At 54.3% G+C, this 21,238-nt stretch overlaps 2 protein-coding genes across 3 annotated transcripts in view; both read right to left on the reverse strand.

The window, feature by feature from the left end:
• Positions 1–3,956: 3,956 nt before the first annotated feature.
• LOC116955897 (uncharacterized) lies at positions 3,957–7,938 on the reverse strand. The gene is made up of 3 exons (XM_076053756.1): positions 7,900–7,938; positions 5,304–6,523; positions 3,957–5,123 (listed from the first exon to the last, which is right to left on the reverse strand). The coding sequence occupies exons 1-3, from the start codon at positions 7,936–7,938 to the stop codon at positions 4,598–4,600; spliced, it is 1,785 nt and encodes a 594-aa protein (XP_075909871.1). The 3' UTR covers positions 3,957–4,597.
• OAF (out at first homolog) overlaps positions 6,813–21,238 on the reverse strand; it is a 30,024-nt gene continuing 15,598 nt past the window's right edge. For both annotated transcript variants that reach the window (XM_076053681.1, XM_076053680.1), the window contains exons 3-5: positions 17,407–17,541; positions 14,963–15,140; positions 6,813–12,226 (exon numbers count right to left, since the gene is read on the reverse strand). In XM_076053681.1, coding sequence (XP_075909796.1) covers positions 11,775–12,226; positions 14,963–15,140; positions 17,407–17,541 — 765 coding nt within the window. In that variant the 3' untranslated portion in view covers positions 6,813–11,774. The remainder of the gene's footprint in view (positions 12,227–14,962; positions 15,141–17,406; positions 17,542–21,238) is intronic.

A 21,238-nucleotide genomic window follows, 5' to 3' on the forward strand; every position in this document is an offset into this window, starting at 1 on the left:
TACCCACTCACTCTTACACTCACCCATCAACTCTTTCCCTCACCCACTCACTCTTACACTCACCCACTCACTCTTACACTCACCCACCCACTCACCCACTCACTCTTACACTCACCCACTCACTCTTACACTCACCCACCCACTCACTCTTACACTCACCCACTCACTCACTCTCACACTCACCCACCCACTCACTCTTACACTCACCCACTCACTCTTACACTCACCCACCCACTCACTCTTACACTCACCTACCCACTCACTCTTACACTCACCCACCCACTCACTCTTACACTCACCCACCCACTCACTCTTACACTCAGCCACCCACTCACTCTTACACTCACCCACCCACTCAATCTTACACTCACCCACCCACTCACCCACTCACTCTTACACTCACCCACTCACTCTTACACTCACACACCCACTCACTCTTACACTCACCCACTCACTCTCACACTCACCCACCCACTCACTCTTACACTCACCCACTCACTCTTACACTCACCCACCCACTCACTCTTACACTCACCTACCCACTCACTCTTACACTCACCCACCCACTCACTCTTACACTCACCCACCCACTCATTCTTGCACTCACCCACCTACTCACTCTTACACTCACCCACCCACTCACTCTTACACTCCCCCACCCACTCACTCTTACACTCACCCACTCACTCTTACACTCACCCACCCACTCACTCTTACACTCACCCACCAACTCACTCTTACACCCACCCACTCACTTTTACACTCACCCACTCACTCTTACACTCACCCACTCACTCTTACACTCACCCACCCACTCACTCTTACACTCACCCACCCACTCACTCTTACACTCACCCACCCACTCCCTCTTACACACACCCACCCACTCACTCTTACACACACCCACCCACTTACTCTTACACTCATCCACCCACTCACTCTTACACACACCCACCCATTCACTCTTACACTCACCCACCCATTCACTCTTACACTCACCTACCCACTCACTCTTACACTCACCCACTCACTCTTACACTCACCCACCCACTCACTCTTACACTCACCCACCCACTCACTCTTACACTCACCCACCCACTCACACTTGCACCCACCCAACCACTCACTCTTACACTCACCCACCCACTCATTCTTACACTCACCCACCCACTCACTCTTACACTCACCCACCCACTCACTCTTACACCCACCCACCCACTCACTCTTACACTCACCCACTCACTCTTACACTCACCCACCCACTCACTCTTACACTCACCCACCAACTCACTCTTACACCCACCCACCCACTCACTCTTGCACCCACCCACCCACTCACTCTTACACCCACCCACCCACTCACTCTTACACTCACCCACCCACTCACTCTTACACTCACCCACCCACTCACTCTTACACTCACCCACCCACTCACTCTTACACTCACCCACCCACCCACTCACTCTTACACTCACGCACCCACTCGCTCTTACACTCACCCACTCACTCTTACACTCACCCACCCACTCACTCTTACACTCACCCACCCACTCACTCTTACACTCACCCACTCACTCTTACACTCACCCACCCACTCACTCTTACACTCACCCACCCACTCACTCTTACACTCACCCACCCACTCACTCTTACACTCACCCACCCACTCACTCTTACACTCACCCACCCACTCACTCTTACACTCACCCACCCACTCACTCTTACACTCACCCACCCACTCACTCTTACACTCACCCACCCACTCACCCTTACACTCACCCACCCACTCACCCTTACACTCACCCACCCACTCACTCTTACACTCACCCACCCACTCACTCTTACACTCACCCACCCACTCACTCTTACACTCACCCACCCACTCACTCTTACACTCACCCACCCACTCACTCTTACACTCACCCACCCACTCACTCTTACACTCACCCACCCACTCACTCTTACACTCACCCACCCACTCACTCTTACACTCACCCACCCACTCACTCTTACACTCACCCACCCACTCACTCTTACACTCACCCACCCACTCACTCTTACACTCACCCACCCACTCACTCTTACACTCACCCACCCACTCACTCTTACACTCACCCACCCACTCACTCTTACACTCACCCACCCACTCACTCTTACACTCACCCACCCACTCACTCTTACACTCACCCACCCACTCACTCTTACACTCACCCACCCACTCACTCTTACACTCACCCACCCACTCACTCTTACACTCACCCACCCACTCACTCTTACACTCACCCACCCACTCACTCTTACACTCACCCACTCACTCACTCTCACACTCAACCACCCACTCACTCTTACACTCACCCACTCACTCTTACACTCACCCACCCACTCACTCTTACACTCACTTACCCACTCACTCTTACACTCACCCACCCACTCTTTCCCTCACCCACTCACTCTTACACTCACCCACTCACTCTTACACTCACCCACCCACTCACCCACTCACTCTTACACTCACCCACTCACTCTTACACTCACCCACCCACTCACTCTTACACTCACCCACTCACTCACTCTTACACTCACCCACCCACTCACTCTTACACTCACCCACTCACGCTTACACTCACCCACCCACTCACTCTTACACTCAGCTACCCACTCACTCTTACACTCACCCACCCACTCACTCTTACACTCACCCACCCACTCACTCTTACACTCAGCCACCCACTCACTCTTACACTCACCCACCCACTCACTTACACTCACCCACCCACTCACCCACTCACTCTTACACTCACCCACTCACTCTTACACTCACACACCCACTCACTCTTACACTCACCCACTCACTCACTCTCACACTCACCCACCCACTCACTCTTACACTCACCCACTCACTCTTACACTCACCCACCCACTCACTCTTACACTCACCTACCCACTCACTCTTACACTCACCCACCCACTCACTCTTACACTCACCCACCCACTCTTTCCCTCACCCACTCACTCTTACACCCACCCACTCACTCTTACACTCACCCACTCACTCTTACACTCACCCACCCACTCACTCTTACACTCACCCACCCACTCACTCTCACCCTCACCCACCCACTCACTCTCACCCTCACCCACCCACTCACTCTCACCCTCACCCACCCACTCACTCTCACCCTCACCCACCCACTCACTCTTACACTCACCCACCCACTCACTCTTACACTCACCCACCCACTCACTCTTACACTCACCCACCCACTCACTCTCACCCTCACCCACCCACTCACTCTTACACTCACCCACCCACTCACTCTAACACTCACCCACCCACTCACTCTTACACTCACCCACTCACTCTTACACTCACCCACCCACTCACTCTTACACTCACCCACCCACTCACTCTTACACTCACCCACCCACTCACTCTTACACTCACCCACCCACTCACTCTTACACTCACCCACCCACTCACTCTTACACTCACCCACCCACTCACTCTTACACTCACCCACCCACTCACTCTTACACTCACCCACCCACTCACTCTTACACTCACCCACCCACTCACTCTCACCCTCACCCACCCACTCACTCTTACACTCACCCACTCACTCTCACACTCACCCACCCACTCACTCTTACACTCACCCACTCACTCTTACACTCACCTACCCACTCACTCTTACACTCACCCACCCACTCTTTCCCTCACCCACTGACTCTTACACTCAACCACTCACTCTTACACTCACCCACTCACTCTTACACTCACCCACCCACTCACTCTTACACTCACCCACCCACTCACTCTTACACTCACCCACCCACTCACTCTTACACTCACCCACCCACTCACTCTTACACTCACCCACCCACTCACTCTCACCCTCACCCACCCACTCACTCTTACACTCACCCGCACATTGACCACGAAGCATGAACACAGATCCGGTATCAATGTTCGTGATTCCTTCGCCGCTCGCTCTTAAAACGCGCCACGGGACACTTGAGATTCACAGACGGTCCGCTAGCGAATGTACACTTATAAATTACACAACGGTTAATATGAAATAAGGCACTTTTTCACATCTAAGTCATTAATCATTATTATAGTTATAATCAGTATTGTAGTCGTCACATCATCACAGGAGAGACGTCGCGACCTGACCCGGTCTGCGTTCACGTTCGCCACTTTAAACTCCTTTATTCAACCACGTGAGAGTTCCCCGTTGAGATTCAAGGTCTCTGATTGGCTGAACGCCTTTATTCAACCACGTGAGAGTTCCCCATTGAGATTCGGGTTGCTGATTGGCTGAACTCCTTTATTCAACCACGTGAGAGTTCCCCGTTGAGGTTCAAGGTCTCTGATTGGCTGAACTCCTTTATTCAACCACGTGAGAGTTCCCCGTTGAGGTTCAAGGTCTCTGATTGGCTGAACTCCTTTATTCAACCACGTGAGAGTTCCCCGTTGAGATTCAAGGTTCTTGATTGGCTGAACTCCTTTATTCAACCACGTGAGAGTTCCCCGTTGAGGTTCAAGGTCTCTGATTGACTGAACTCCTTTATTCAACCACGTGAGAGTTCCCCATTAAGATTCGACGTCTCTGATTGGCTGAACTCCTTTATTCAACCACGTGAGAGTTCCCCGTTGAGATTCAAGGACTCTGATTGGCTGAACTCCTTTATTCAACCACGTGAGAGTTCCCCGTTGAGATTCAAGGACTCTGATTGGCTGAACTCCTTTATTCAACCACGTGAGAGTTCCCCGTTGTGGTTCAAGAACTCTGATTGGCTGAACTCCTTTATTCAACCACGTGAGAGTTCCCAGTTGAGGTTCAAGGTCTCTGATTGGCTGAACTCCTTTATTCAACCACGTGAGAGTTCCCCGTTGAGGTTCAAGGTCTCTGATTGGTTGAACTCCTTTATTCAACCACGTGAGAGTTCCCCATTGAGATTCGACGTCTCTGATTGGCTGAACTCCTTTATTCAACCACGTGAGAGTTCCCCATTGAGATTCAAGGATTCTGATTGGCTGAACTCCTTTATTCAACCACGTGAGAGTTCCCCGTTGAGATTCAAGGACTCTGATTGGCTGAACTCCTTTATTCAACCACCTGAGAGTTCCCCGTTGAGGTTCAACGTCTCTGATTGGCTGAACTCCTTTATTCAACCACGTGAGAGTTCCCCATTGAGATTCAAGGTCTCTGATTGGCTGAACGCCTTTATTCAACCACGTGAGAGTTCCCCGTTGAGATTCGACGTCTCTGATTGGCTGAACTCCTTTATTCAACCACGTGAGAGTTCCCCGTTGAGATTCAAGGTCTCTGATTGGCTGAACTCCTTTATTCAACCACGTGAGAGTTCCCCGTTGAGATTTGACGTCTCTGATTGGCTGAACTCCTTTATTCAACCACGTGAGAGTTCCCCGTTGAGATTCAAGGTATCTGATTGGCTGAACTCCTTTATTCAACCACGTGAGAGTTCCCCGTTGAGATTCAAGGTCTCTGATTGGCTGAACTCCTTTATTCAACCACGTGAGAGTTCCCCGTTGAGATTCAAGGTCTCTGATTGGCTGAACTCCTCTATTCAACCACGTGAGAGTTCCCCATTGAGATTCAAGGACTCTGATTGGCTGAACTCCTTTATTCAACCACGTGAGAGTTCCCCGTTGAGGTTCAAGGTCTCTGATTGGCTGAACTCCTTTATTCAACCACGTGAGAGTTCCCCGTTGAGGTTCAAGGTCTCTGAGTGGCTGAACTCCTTTATTCAACCACGTGAGAGTTCCCCGTTGAGATTCAAGGACTCTGATTGGCTGACCTCCTTTATTCAACCACGTGAGAGTTCCCCGTTGAGATTCAAGGTTCCTGATTGGCTGAACTCCTTTATTCAACCACGTGAGAGTTCCCCATTCGACGTCTCTGATTGGCTGAACTCCTTTATTCAACCACGTGAGAGTTCCCCGTTGAGATTCAACGTCTCTGATTGGCTGAACTCCTTTATTCAACCACGTGATAGGTCCCCGTTGAGATTCAAGGTTCCTGATTGGCTGAACTCCTTTATTCAACCACGTGAGACTTCCCCGTTGAGATTCAAGGTCTCTGATTGGCTGAACTCCTTTATTCAACCACGTGAGAGTTCCCCGTTGAGATTCAAGGACTCTGATTGGCTGAACTCCTCTATTCAACCACGTGAGAGTTCCCCGTTGAGATTCAAGATCTCTGAGTGGCTGAACTCCTCTATTCAACCACGTGAGAGTTCCCCGTTGAGATTCAAGGACTCTGATTGGCTGAACTCCTCTATTCAACCACGTGAGAGTTCCCCGTTGAGATTCAAGGTCTCTGATTGGCTGAACTCCTCTATTCAACCACGTGAGAGTTCCCCGTTGAGGTTCCACCTCTCTGGCGACTGACGGCGCACGGTCCCGCTCACAACCCCTCCCCGCCTCGCGTCGCGTCCTACTTATAGGTAGACTCAGCCCCCAAAAAAAACCACACACACACTCAAACAAACAAACCTACCTATCATCGTTGACGTAAATGGTTTTAAATAACTTTGCTTGCCGAGTTGTAAAAAGTGTCTATGTACACACGCACGCGCACGCACGTTTCATCGTTTGGCACATTGATCAAAGGACGATTTAAAACTTAAACTCACGGGGGGGAGGGGGGGAAATATTAAAATTGCAAAAACTTTAACCGAACATTTTTTTGTGTTTTCGATTTAAAGCTTTGCGTGACCGCCGCGATTCGCATTCTTGGTTTTTTCGGTAAAGTCACCACGCAGAAGGGAAGTAACACATTCCATTGGTTTATCTTTCTTACTTCTATTATTCCCACCTTCCGCGTGACTTTACCGAAAGGACCAAGAAATATGAAGGAGGAGAGAGAAAAAAAAAGCGCCCAAGGCGCAGCATTCTGAAAATCCCCGACTCGTGTCACTGCTCACGGAATAGGAAGAAGACTCCCAACTCCTCGAGGCAGAGGGAGGGAGGGGGGTAGCTTTAGAGGGGGGTGGGGGTCCCCCCTTCTAGAGAGTAAGGGGGAGAGGGTTTGAGAGGTGGGGGGGGGGGCCTCAATAGAGAGAGAGGGGGGGGCGTGAGAAAGGGGGGCCTTCCAGAGAAGAGATGGAGGGAGGCTCTAGCAGGCGGTTAATTACAAGCCCGGCCGAGAGCCGCAACTCCAAACCAGCCCATCAAGTGAGCCTCCCGCAGTAATAATAATTAAGGCGCGCGAGTTTTGACTCGAAGCGAAAACGAGCGGCGATTGTAATGCCTTTGCGATTACAAAATAATGATGATCAAATTTTAAAAAAAAAATGTTTATAAAATATTGATAAAATAAAAATGTACAAAATGTTTATGAAATTAAAAATTACGAAATATTGATCAACTCTAATGATTTGTTTTAGATTGAAGGCTGAAGACGGGGAGATAAGTTTTGACCACCGGCCACCACCGTGCCCAATGCAAGCGGCTAATTACAAGCCCGGCACAGCCACTCCAAAACCGGTCCATCAAGTGAGCCTCCCGCAATAATTAAGGCGCGCGATTTTGAGTCGGAGCGAAAGTGAGCGGTAATTGTTTTTGTTTACAATTACAAAATAACGATGATACCGATGCAAATATGTTTACACAATAATAATAATGATGGGATGAAAATGACAACAAAAATTATTACAACTATATCAATTTTGACTCGCCTTGTTGAAATGAAGAACTTGGAAATCTGCGGATTTTTTTTTTTTGAAATGACGAGGAAATTCCGTACGGGAAAAAAAAAATCTCGCGGAACGGCACGCGGAAGCGGACATCACAGAACTATCCCCGAGATCCCCCTCTTCTCCTTCTTCAGGTGACGCTCCGATCCACCCTCATCCAGTAGAGGGCAGCACGTCCCCGATGGATCTGTGCCACGCGTGAGCGGCGTTCATCGCTTGCCAGTGAAACCTCCGATGCTGCGACTATTGGTTACAACGCTACGGGTCCTCCATGCGAGTCTTTGGTTAGTTGTGGGTGTCTATGCGAGTCTATGAATCTCTAGGCGAGTCTATCGGTGTCTATGTGAGTCTATGAATCTCTAGGCGAGTCTATGGGTCTCTGTGCGTGTCCACGGGTCTCTGTGTGAGGCTACGGGTCTCTGTGTGAGTCTACGGGTCTGTGTGCGAGTCTACGGGTCTCTGTGGGAGTCTATGGGTCTCTGTGAGAGTCTACGGGTCTCTGTGCGAGTCTCCGGGTCTCTGTGCGTGTCTACGGGTCTCTGTGCGTGTCCACGGGTCTCTGTGCGAGTCTACGGGTCTCGGTGTGAGTCTATGGGTTTGTGTGTGAGTCTGTGGGTCTCTGTGTGAGTCTATGGGTCTGTGTGTGAGTCTATGGGTGTCTGTGTGAGTCTATGGGTGTCTGTGCGAGTCTATGGGTCTCTGTGTGAGTCTATGGGTCTCTGTGTAAGTCTATGGGTCTCTGTGTGAGTATATGGGTTTCTGTGTGAGGCTACGGGTCTCTGTGCATGTCCACGGGTCTCTGTGCGAGTCAACGGGTCTCTGTGGGAGTCTACGGGTCTCTGTGAGAGTCTATGGGTCTCTGTGCGTGTCCACGGGTCTCTGTGCGTGTCTACGGGTCTCTGTGTGAGTCTACGGATCTCTGTGCGAGTCTACGGGTCTCTGTGCGTGTCCACGGGTCTCTGTGCGTGTCTACGGGTCTCTGTGCGAGTCTACGGGTCTCTGTAGGAGTCTACGGGACTCTGTGCGAGTCTAGAGGTCTCTGTGCGTGTCCACGGGTCTCTGTGCGAGTCTACGGGTCTCTGTGCGAGTCTCCGGGTCTCTGTGCGTGTCCACGGGTCTCTGTGCGAGTCTACGGGTCTCTGTGTGAGTCTACGGGTCTCTGTGCGAGTCTACGGGTCTCTATGCGAGTCTACGGGTCTCTATGCGAGTCTACGGGTCTCTGTGCGTGTCCACGGGTCTCTGTGCGAGTCTACGGGTCTCTGTGCGAGTCTACGGCGACCACTCTGAGGCCATCAACTCATGGCGCTAGAGAAACCCGGGGTTCAATCGTCAAAATGAATCCTGACGTGCGGGGAACGTGGAATCTGCCGGCACCACGACTCTTCCCTGGCACGGCTGATTATCCCAGAGGCGTGCAAACGAGAGGACGCTAAGTGAGATGACGCTAAGTGAGATGACGCTAAGTGAGATGACGCTAAGTGAGATGACGCTAAGTGAGATGACGCTAAGCGAGATGACGCTAAGCGAGACGACGCTAAGTGAGATGACGCTAAGTGAGATGACGCTAAGTGAGATGACGCTAAGTGAGATGACGCTAAGCGAGATGACGCTAAGTGAGACGACGCTAAGTGTGATGACGCTAAGTGAGATGACGCTAAGCGAGATGACGCTAAGCGAGATGACGCTAAGTGAGACGACGCTAAGTGAGATGACGCTAAGTGAGATGACGCTAAGTGAGATGACGCTAAGTGAGATGACGCTAAGTGAGATGACGCTAAGCGAGACGACGCTAAGTGAGATGACGCTAAGCGAGATGACGCTAAGTGAGATGACGCTAAGTGAGATGACGCTAAGCGAGATGACGCTAAGTGAGATGACGCTAAGTGAGATGACGCTAAGCGAGATGACACTAAGCGAGACGACGCTAAGTGAGACGACGCTAAGTGAGATGACGCTAAGTGAGATGACGCTAAGCGAGATGACGCTAAGCGAGACGACGCTAAGTGAGATGACGCTAAGTGAGATGACGCTAAGTGAGACGACGCTAAGTGAGATGACGCTAAGTGTGATGACGCTAAGTGTGATGACGCTAAGTGTGATGACGCTAAGTGAGATGACGCTTAGCGAGATGACGCTAAGCGAGACGACGCTAAGCGAGATGACGCTAAGTGAGATGACGCTAAGTGTGATGACGCTAAGTGAGACGACGCTAAGTGAGATGACGCTAAGTGAGATGACGCTAAGTGAGATGACGCTAAGTGAGATGACGCTAAGCGAGATGACGCTAAGTGAGATGACGCTAAGTGAGACGACGCTAAGCGAGATGACGCTAAGCGAGATGACGCTAAGTGAGACGACGCTAAGTGTGATGACGCTAAGTGAGATGACGCTAAGTGAGATGACGCTAAGCGAGATGACGCTAAGTGAGATGACGCTAAGTGAGACGACGCTAAGCGAGATGACGCTAAGTGAGATGACGCTAAGTGTGATGACGCTAAGCGAGATGACGCTAAGCGAGATGACGCTAAGTGTGATGACGCTAAGTGTGCCGTGTTCCAGCCACCCGGTAAGCATGCAACACACGGTCCACATATCCCGGGCACCCGGTTAACTTCCAACGTCGGGCCAACGTTGACCCAACGTTGGCCCAACGTTCCATGTTTACTCGGGGCAAGGAGTGAAGCGATACGAGCAGCCGCCGGAGTCGTTTGAGGCTGCTCGTTGAGGGGGAGGGGTTGGAGGGGGGTGGGGGGTTTGGGGGGGGTTGGGGGGGCTGGGGGGGGGGCTCTGTTAATGAGTGAACGACTTCCAATCGACCTCCTGGCTCGCTCAGGCACGTGGGGCAGCCGTCGCTGCCCCGACCCCCGACGGTGTGTAAACGGACGTCGGACGAACGTCGGCTGGACGTCGGACGGACGTTTCGCGCAAACAAACAGCGGCGGACTTCCCGCACGGACGATCACGTGTTTTACTGGGCGCGCCCGGAATACACGGAACGTCGGGCCAACGTCGGCCCAACGTCGGCCCAACGTCGGCCTAACGTTGGGCCCAACGGGTCCAACTGCTGGCGGGAAGTGGCCTCCTCCACTCGACGGAACTCCGGAGGGGAAGTATGGACAGATGACAGTTCCTGGCCAAAGGATAAATTGACTTTGCGGTTCCTTAAACGTGAACATTTACGATTTTACTCCCAAGTAATAATAATGGAGACCTTGGGTTCAGTTTTTTTTTTCCGAGTGAATTGTACGTGTCAGTGTTTAAACAACGGTACGCAAATTCTAACTCGGGTGATTTTTATCTCCACGTTTAAAACGGCTTTTAAAAAATCGCTTTCGGGAGCCGTTAATTGTGGGAAATGTAAAACCACGCAGCGTGCCAGCCAATCATCTGTCAGCTGACCGGCACATCGCATCAGCCGATCATCGGCCAATCATCTGTCAGCTAACCGGCACACCTCAGCAGCCAATCATCCGTCAGATAACCCCAACGCATCAGCCAATCATTTGTCACCTAACCGGCACACCGTATCAGCTAATCATGGTTCCCAGCTCCTCAACCCCAAGGTCTTAGCAGCCAATCACGATTCAGCTAAACGGCACCACGTGAGCCAATCACGCGGCACACCCCAACACCCCGACTCCTCAAACGTCCCAGCAGCCAATCACGCCTCAGATAACCGGCACCACGTGAGTCAATCACGCGCCACCCCAACGACCTGACCGGTTAAACATCCCAGCAGCCAATCACGCCTCAGATAACCGGCACCACATGAGCCAATCACGCGCCACCCCAACGACCTGACCGGTTAAACGTCCCAGCAGCCAATCACGCGTCAGCTAAACCGGGCACCACACGAGCCAATCCCGCGCAACCCGAGAACGACGTGAGCCAATCACGCGCCGCATCCCAACAAACCCGACCTCTCAAACGTCCCGGCAGCCCAATGACGCGTCGGCTAAGCGGCCAACACCGCATCAGCCAATCACACGCCAGCCCCCCCCCCACCCCCCCCTCCCACCTCCGCCCCCCGCTCCACACCCTCCAACCAATCACGCGCCGTCGTCTCCCCACAAGCAGAGGTTACGGGAGGGGACGATGAACTCAAAGGTCCAGCATTTGCTGCAGGCCCGCACTCCGCAGGTCCGCACGTCCGACCCTCCGGGGCTTCCCTCCTCTCGATCTCCCCCCGCGCCCTCCTGCTGCTGCTGCTGCTGCTGCTGCAGGCGCTGCTGCTGCTGCTGCTGCTGCAGCTGAGCCACCTTGCACTTGCGCAGTCCGCACGGCAGCCACTCCACGCAGACGGCGCAGCGGCAGACGCAGGGCGCGGAGGGCGAGCGAGACTCGCGGCACCGCGGAGGCACCGCCGGCAAGGGCGGCGGCGGCGGCGTCGGCGAAGACGGCGGCGGCGAGAAGGAAGGCGGTGAGCCCGGTGGTGGCGAGGGAGCGGGCGAGACGGGGAGGTTGAGCTGAGCGAGGATGGTCATCACCGGGGGGCCGCCGCCTGTGCCAAGGGAGAGGAGGGGGACAAGGGCAAAGATTAAGGTCCCCCGTGTAGCCTCAACACGCTGTTGGGAGGCAAGCGCTGTTTAGCGAGCAGCAGGGGCCGATGAAGGTCGGCACGGCACGCGAGGGGGGTGGGTGGCCAGCACCGCGTTTACACGCCGCTCGGCACCGGGTGCTCATTTGAGGCCGAGTCGACCTAGGGGGAGGCCCATGACCGGTTCGGATAATCGTCGCCGGTGTTGGTGGCTGTGAGCGGGAATCGAACTCGGGTCCTGCCGGGTTGGTAGCGCGGCGTAGCGTTAACCGCTATACACACGCGTGCACGTTACACACACACACACGCATGGCACACGCACACGTCACACACACACACACACACGTCTCACACTCTGTCTGTGTGTCTCTGTGTGTGTCTATGTGTGTTTGTGTCTGTGCGCGTGTCTCTGTGTGTACCTCCTTGTTGGTGCTGGACGGTAACGCTGTGGTGAGCAGTGCCATGGGGGGAGGGCCAATTTCGATTGATCATTCCTCTCACGGCGTTTGTAGCCATCGCAGCGACCAAACGGGGCTCTCGACGGGTGTGAGGGGCTGGTAACCCCTCCACTTTCAATTAATTAGCACAAAACCGTGAAAAAAAATATCAGCTAAGCTTGTGCCAGAGGCCTCGAGTCTATGACGTCTCCTGGCCAAACTCCATTTTACAGAGCTAGGAGATTGAATCTCTACCCTCAGGGTTCCTCCAGAAACAGCAAAAAGCCACTGCGGATGGCCACGTGGAATGTTCGAATGCTCACTGCGGAGGAGAGGCTGCCACTCCTCTGTCGGGAGCTGGACCGGTACCGCCTGGATCTCTGTGGCATTCAGGAGGTCCGGTGGACCAGCTCTGGCTCCTGCCACCATGAGGGGTGGACAGTCCTCTACTCGGGGCAGCAGACTGCCAAACAACAGGGTGTGGCTCTTCTTTTGAACAAAAGAATGAAGGGGGCGTGGGAGCGTGGCTGTGAGGTGTGGGAAGCTGTAAGCCCCAGGCTACTTTGGGCTCACCTTCCCATCAACCGGAGGCGAGGAGTGGTGGTCGTGGTTACTTATGCCCCCACCGAACACGAACATCCGTGGAGGGATGCAGGCACAAGGCCGATGAGTCGGATGCCTTCTATGACCTCCTGTCACAGGTGCTGGCTCAAGTGGCCCCTCAGGATAGAGTCATCATGTTGGGTGACTTCAATGCCCGAGTTGGTCATGATGCTGGCACCTGGTCTGAAGTGATTGGAAGGCATGGGCCAGATCAGCTCAATAACAACGGTAGGAGGCTGCTAGATTTTTGTGCAGCCCATGGGCTTGTAATTACCAACACGCTGTTCCGGCATCGGCGCATCCACACAACATCATGGATGCATGCCGGGTCCAAGCAAGAACATCTGCTGGACTACATAGTGACGGACCAGCGGATGCGAGCCCATGTGCTTGACACCAGGACCTACCGTGGAGCTGATCTGCCCACTGACCATCGATTTTTCATCTGTAAGATGCGCCTGCCAGGACCCCATTCAAACCCACAGTGGCCTGGTCTCAGTTATCTGATGAAAGTTACAAGTGAGGATTTCATGATGGCTTGCAGCTGGGGTTGACATCGTCCCGCACTTCTGATGCCGAGGGTAAATGGGTGAGGTTTAGGACTGTGGCTCATGCGGCTGCAATGGCTGCTTTGAGTACACGGTCCAAAGCTCCCCAGAGACCCTGGCTGACAGAGGAGGCGTTCAGGATAGTTGAGAAAAAGCGACAGGCCCACTGTCATCGGCTACAGAATCCCACGTCAGAGAATGAGGAGGCTTACCGCAGCCTTCGCTCGGAGGTTCGGAGAGCCGTGAGGCGCTGCAAGGATGGGTGGTGGTCGCAGGTTGCTGAGGAGATGGAGTCTGCCTCAGTGGCCCGTGATCACAAATCTCTATTTAACTCCATCAAAAAAGTAATCTGCAGTGCCACACCTATTACCATCATTAGGGGAAAGAACGGTGATCCAATCTCTGACCCCCAGAAACAGGTTTGTAGATTTGCTGAGCATTTCTGTGAGGTCCTGGGGGAGGGGAAAATTCTTCAGCCTAGAAAACATTGTGGGCAAAGTGGGGATGACCCTGCTGAGGCTGCGGTGCCTCAAATATTGGAGGAGGAAGTCACCCCCTGTGAGTGGCTGGCTGAAGTGCCATCTGTTGAGGAAGTACTGAAGGCGATCCAGAGTCTGAGACCAGGAAAGGCAGCGGGCAGAGATGATCTCCCAAGCGAAATGCTGAGGGAGGGTGGCGTTTGTGCACTATATGACATCATAACAACAGTCTGGACCACTGGACGGGTTCCGCAGGATTGGAAGGATGCCTTGGTGGTCCCCCTCTTTAAGAAGGGGGACCGCACAGACTGTAACAACTACAGGGGCATCTCACTCCTCAGTGTGCCGGGAAAGGCCCTGGCAAGGATTATTCAGCATCGCCTTGACAGGCACGCTGAGGAGAGGCTTGCGGAGCCCCAATGCGGTTTCAGGAAAGGGCGGTCCTGCACGGATGCCATATTTCCTGTCCGTACTGCCACAGCGGAGGTGTAGGGAATTCCAGCAGGACCTACATCTCTGCTTCGTTGACCTGGTCAAGGCCTACGATACCATCGGCAGGCCTGGGCCCCGGGTTGTCCTTCGTGCTGTTCGGAGGTCCCCGACTCTCCGTGCGCGTCTCTGCGTGCGTCTCACCGCGGTTGAGGGCCCGCACGGTGTCCGCGTTGCTGTAGGCCGCATCCCACGCGTCGCTGCAGGCGCTGTAGAGCCGGGCAGCACGCTCCGTCGCGTTGCTCAGCGCCACCAGCAGCTCCATGCGCAGCGTCTCACCGGGCCGGCTCTCTCCCGCACCGCGCACCACCGCCGAGTTCCGCTGCACCGCCACACCGCCACACCGCCACACCGCCACACAGCACCGCTCACCGCAACGCTCACCGCAGCACAGCGGGGTTCCCTCTGTGTCGCCGCCGCCACCGCACCGTTCACCACCGGACCGTTCACCACAACACCGCTCACCACCGCACCGCTCACCACAACACCGCTCACCACCGCTCACCACAACACGACTCACCACAACACGACTCACCACAACACCACTCACCACAATACCGCTCACCACCGCACCGCTCACCACAACACCGTTCACCACAACACCGCTCACCACCGCACCGTTCACCACAACATCGCTCACCACCGCACCGCTCACCACCGCACCGTTCACCACAACACCGCTCACCACAACACTGCTCACCACAACACCGCTCACCACCGCACCGTTCACCACAACACCGCTCACCACAACACCGCTCACCACCGCGAGAGTTCCTCTGTGCCGCCACCACCGCCACCACCGCCACCACACTGCACATCACACCATTCACACCATGGAGTTTCTCTGTACCGCCGCCGCCACCACCACACCACACACACCACTCACACCACCACACACCACACATACCATCACACACCACACACACCACACATACCACACACACCACACACACCACATACACCACACACAGCACACACACCACACACACACACCACACACACCACACACACCACACACACACCACACACACACCACACACACACCACACACACCACTCACACCACCACACACCACACATACCACACACACCACACACACCACACACACCACACACACCACACCACACAACACACACCACACACACCACACACACACCACACACCACACACACACCACACACACCACACACACCACACACACCAAACACACCACACAAACCCACACACCACATACACCACACAAACACACCACACACACCACACACACCACACACACACCACACACACGACACACACGACACACACCACACCCCACACACACCACACCACACACACACACCACACACACCACACACACCACACACACACCACACACACCACACACACCCAACACACACACACACCACATACACCACACACACACCACACACCACACACACCACACACACACACCACACACACACCACACACACCACACCACACCACACACACCACACACACACCACACACACACCACACACACCACACACACCACACACACCACACACACCACACACACACCACACACACACCACACACACCACACACACACCACACACACCACACACACACACACCACACACCACACCACACCACACACACACCACACACACCACACACACACACACACCACATACACATCACACACACCCACACACACCACACCACACACACCACACACGTCACACACGCCACACACACACCACACACGCCACACACACACCACACCACACACACCACACACACCACACACACACACCACACACACCACACACACACACCACACACACCACACACACCACACACACACCACACACACCACACACACCACGCACACCACACACACCAAACACACCACACACACACCACACACATACACCACACACACCACTCACACACCACACCACACACACCACACACACACACCACACACACCACACACACACACACCACACACGACCATCGTGAACCCAGGTGTCAGAGTCTGCCCAGCTCCTCTCTCACCACCGTGGGGCTCTTCTATAGACTGGTGAGCGGACTGGTGAGTGTGCTGGTGAGCGTGCTGGTGAGCGGGCTGGTGAGCGGACTACTAGTCTGGGCTAGTGAGCGAGCTGTTGAGCAGAATGTGAGCGGGCTGGTGAGCGTGCTGGTGAGCGTGCTGGTGAGCAGACTGGTGAGCGGGCTGGTGTACAGGCTGGTGAGCGGGCTGGTGAGCAGAATGGTGAGCGGGCTGGTGAGCGGACTACTAGTCTGGGCTAGTGAGCGAGCTGGTGAGATAACTATTGAACAGATTGGTGAGTGGGCTAGTGAATAGGCAAGTGAGCGGGTTGGTGAGTGTGCTGGTGAGTAGGCTGGTGAGCAGACTGGTGAGCGTGCTGGTGAGCGGGCTGGTGAGCATGCTGGTGTACAGGCTGGTGAGCGTGCTGGTGAGCATGCTGGTGTACAGGCTGGTGAGCGGGCTGGTGTACAGGCTGGTGAGCAGACTGGCGAGCGTGCTGGTGAGCAGGCTGGTGAGCGGGCTGGTGAGCGGGCTGGTGAGCGGGCGCCACCTGGCGGAGTTTGCTGACGGACTCGGGCGAGAGGACCTCGCGTGCGTGGAGGCGCGCGATGAAGCAGCTGGTGCGGTATTCATCCTGACCTCGCTCCATCTCGCCCAGCACCAGCACCTTAAACACCTTCACTCCCTGTGTGACACACACACACACAGTGTGACACACACACACACAGTGTGACACACACAGTGTGACACACACACACAGTGTGACACACACACACAGTGTGACACACACAGTGTGACACACAGTGTGACACACACAGAGTGACACACACACAGTGTGACACACACAGTGTGACACACAGTGTGACACACACAGAGTGACACACACACAGTGTGACACACACACACACACAGTGTGACACACACACACACAGTGTGACACACACAGTGTGACACACACACACAGTGTGACACACACACACACAGTGTGACACACACAGTGTGACACACAGTGTGACACACAGTGTGACACACACAGAGTGACACACACACAGTGTGACAAACACAGTGTGACAACAACAACAACCGCCATTCGCCACTAAGTGGCGGTGATGTCACCACGACGCTTGTGCCAGGCTATGTGCACCCTGAGGCCACGTGAAGTGTCGAACACCCGCTGGCAGGAAGTCACGGGGCAGACCCAGGTGCCACGGGTCGACTGACTGAGATGACTGGCTGATGCACCACCTGTGCCCCCTACTGTGCCAACCTGCTGTGCTTTAGCCACCCGGCGCTCCGCTCGTTGTTGTGAGCGTCGCTCCTCCGCCCTCCGTTGTTGTTGGAGGGCGACTGCCTCCAACAGTAGCGTCCTTCACGAGCCTCCTCCACAGAGGCCGATCTTGACACCGCTGGTACCAGTCATCGGCAAGTCCACTCAGCTCCACGTCCTCCTGTACCACATCACTCCATCTCTTCTCTAGCCCATGCCGCGCCCGCTTAGCCCCCTCGATCCGGCCAAACAAAAGCTGTTTCGGCATGCGGTGGCTGGGCATGCGGGCTACATGACCCAGCCATCGCAGCCTTGCCTGCCGGAGGAGCTCACCGATGGGACCCTGCCCAGATCTTTCAAGGATTTGTGAGCTTCTCACACAATCCAGTCTGGTTAAACCCAGGATGGATCGTAGGCAGGCCAGCCTAAATGTTTCTAACCGGCGAAGATGTTCCATTAGGGGGGTCCACGTTTCGCAAGCGTAGAGAATGACCGTGGCCGAGAAGACCTGAAGCTTAGTGTGGAGCGACAGACCAGGTAGCTTCCACACAGCGTTACGCAACCGATGAAAAGATATTGCCGCTCGACTGATTCGGAGTGAGACCTCTGCTGTTAAACTGGAGCCAGTCATAAGCACACTGCCCAGGTATGGGAAACTCTCCACTCTCTCCACAACTGCCCCATCACCGATTGGGAGTTGTGGGGGTGGAGTGTCCGATGGTACAAAATACCCAGGCAGGTGCTTAGTTTTGGTGGGGCTGATGGTAAGGCCCCACCTCTTAGTGGCACGCTCCAGTCTCAGCAGCAGCATCTCCAACTCCTCCTCTGACTGAGCAGCTATTACCAAATCATCAGCATACATAACGTGGTTGAGCAATAGGGAGCCATCCCTTGACCGCACCCGGGCATCGATTAGCCTCCCATTATATCTGTACCATATGGAGATTCCCCCGGTACAGCTATTGAAGGCTTCACGAACTACGTGGTCAAAATAGATGTTAAATAATGTGGGAGCCAGAGGACATCCCTGTTGCACCCCAAGGTGTATAGGGAATGGCTCTGACTCCCGGCCACGTAGTTTTACCCGGGCCCGCTCACCATCATGAAGGTCCTTAATGATCGTGAGCAGAGGGTCAGGTACTCCAAAAGCACGAAGAACGACCCAGAGCCCAGGCCTACTGATGGTATCATAGGCCTTGACCAAGTCAATAAAGCAGAGATGTAGGTCTTGTTGGAATTCCCTACACCTCTGCTGTAGCAGACGGACAGAAAATATGGCATCTGTGCAGGACCGCCCTTTCCTGAAACCGCATTGGGGCTCCGCAAGCCTCTCCTCAGCGTGCCTGGCAAGGCGATGCTGAATAATCCTTGCCAGGACCTTTCCCGGCACACTGAGGAGTGAGATACCCCTGTAGTTGTTACAGTCTGTGCGGTCCCCCTTCTTAAAAAGGGGGACCACCAGGGCATCTTTCCAATCCTGCGGAACCCGTCCAGTGGTCCAGACTGTTGTTATGATGTCATATAGGGCAGTCCGTGCACAAACGCCGCCCTCCCTCAGCATTTCACTTGGGAGATCATCTCTGCCCGCTGCCTTTCCTGGTCTTAGACTCCGGATCGCCTTCAGTACTTCCTCAACAGATGGCACCTCACCCAGCCACTCACAGGGGGTGACTTCTTCCAATATTTGAGGCACCGCAGCCTCAGCAGGGTCATCCTCACTTTGTGCTACGATGTTTTCCTGGTTGACGGATTTTCCCTCCCTCAGGACCTCACAGAAATGCTCAGCAAATCTGCAAACCTGTTCCTAGGGGTCGGAGATTGGGTCACCGTTTTTTCCCCTAATGATGGTAATAGGTGTGGCGCTGCAGGTTACTTTTTTGATGGAGTTAAATAGAGATTTGTGATCACGGGCCACTGAGGCAGACTCCATCTCCTCAGCAGCCCGCGACCACCACCCATCCTTGCAGCGCCTCACGGCTCTCCGAACCTCCCAGTGAAGGCTGCGGTAAGCCTCCTCATTCTCTGACGTGGGATTCTGTAGCCGATGACAGTGGGCCTGTCGCTTTTTCTCAACCATCCTGAACACCTCTGTCAGCCAGGGTCTCTGGGGAGGTCTAGACCGCGTACCCAAAGCAGCCATTGCAGCTGCATGAGTCACAGTCCTAAACCTCGCCCATTTACCCTCGACATCAGGAGGAGTCGGGGACGATGCCAATCCCAGCCGCAAGCGATGATGAAATTCTCGCTTGCAACTTTCATCAGATAACTGAGACCAGGCCACTTTAGGTTGGAATGGGGTCCTGGGTGTACACCCACCACCAGAGTGGAAGAATGGCAGGCGCATCTTACAGATGACTAGTCGATGGTCAGAGGGCAGATCAGCTCCACGGTAGGTCCTGGTGTCAAGGACATGGGCTAGCATCCGCTGGTCCGTCACTATGTAGTCCAGCAGATGTTCTTGCTTGGACCCGGCATGCATCCATGATGTGCCGATGCCAGAACAGCGTGTTGGTAATTACAAGCCCATGGGCTGCACAAAAATCTAGCAGCCTCCTACCGTTGTTATTGAGCTGATCTGGCCCATGCCCTCCAATCACTCCAGACCAGGTGCCAGCATCATGACCAACTCGGGCATTGAAGTCACCCAACATGATGACTCTATCCCGAGGGGCCACTTTAGCCAGCACCTGTGACAGGAGGTCATAGAAGGCATCTGACTCATCGGCTTTGCCTGCATCCCTCCACGGATGTTCATCTTCGGTGGGGGCATAAGTAACCACGACCACCATTCCTCGCCTCCGGTTGATGGAAAGGCGAGCCCAAAGTAGCCTGGGACTTACAGCTTCCCACACCTCACCGCCGCGCTCCCACGCCCCCTTCATTCTTTTGTTCAAAAGAAGAGCCACACCCTGTTGTTTGGCAGTCTGCTGCCCCGAATAGAGGACTGTCCACCCCTCATGGTGGCAGGAGCCAGAGCCGGTCCACCGGATCTCCTGAATGCCACACAGATCCAGGCGGTACCGGTCCAGCTCCCGACAGAGGAGTGACAGCCTCTCCTCCACAGTGAGCGTTCGAACATTCCACGTGGCCACCCGTAGTGGCTTTTCGTTGTTTC

Source organism: Petromyzon marinus, chromosome 62 (genome assembly GCF_048934315.1).
Source record: "Petromyzon marinus isolate PM22_M1 ecotype Great Lakes invasive population chromosome 62, UKy_Petmar_22M1.pri1.0, whole genome shotgun sequence".
Taxonomy (NCBI): Eukaryota; Metazoa; Chordata; class Hyperoartia; order Petromyzontiformes; family Petromyzontidae; genus Petromyzon; species Petromyzon marinus.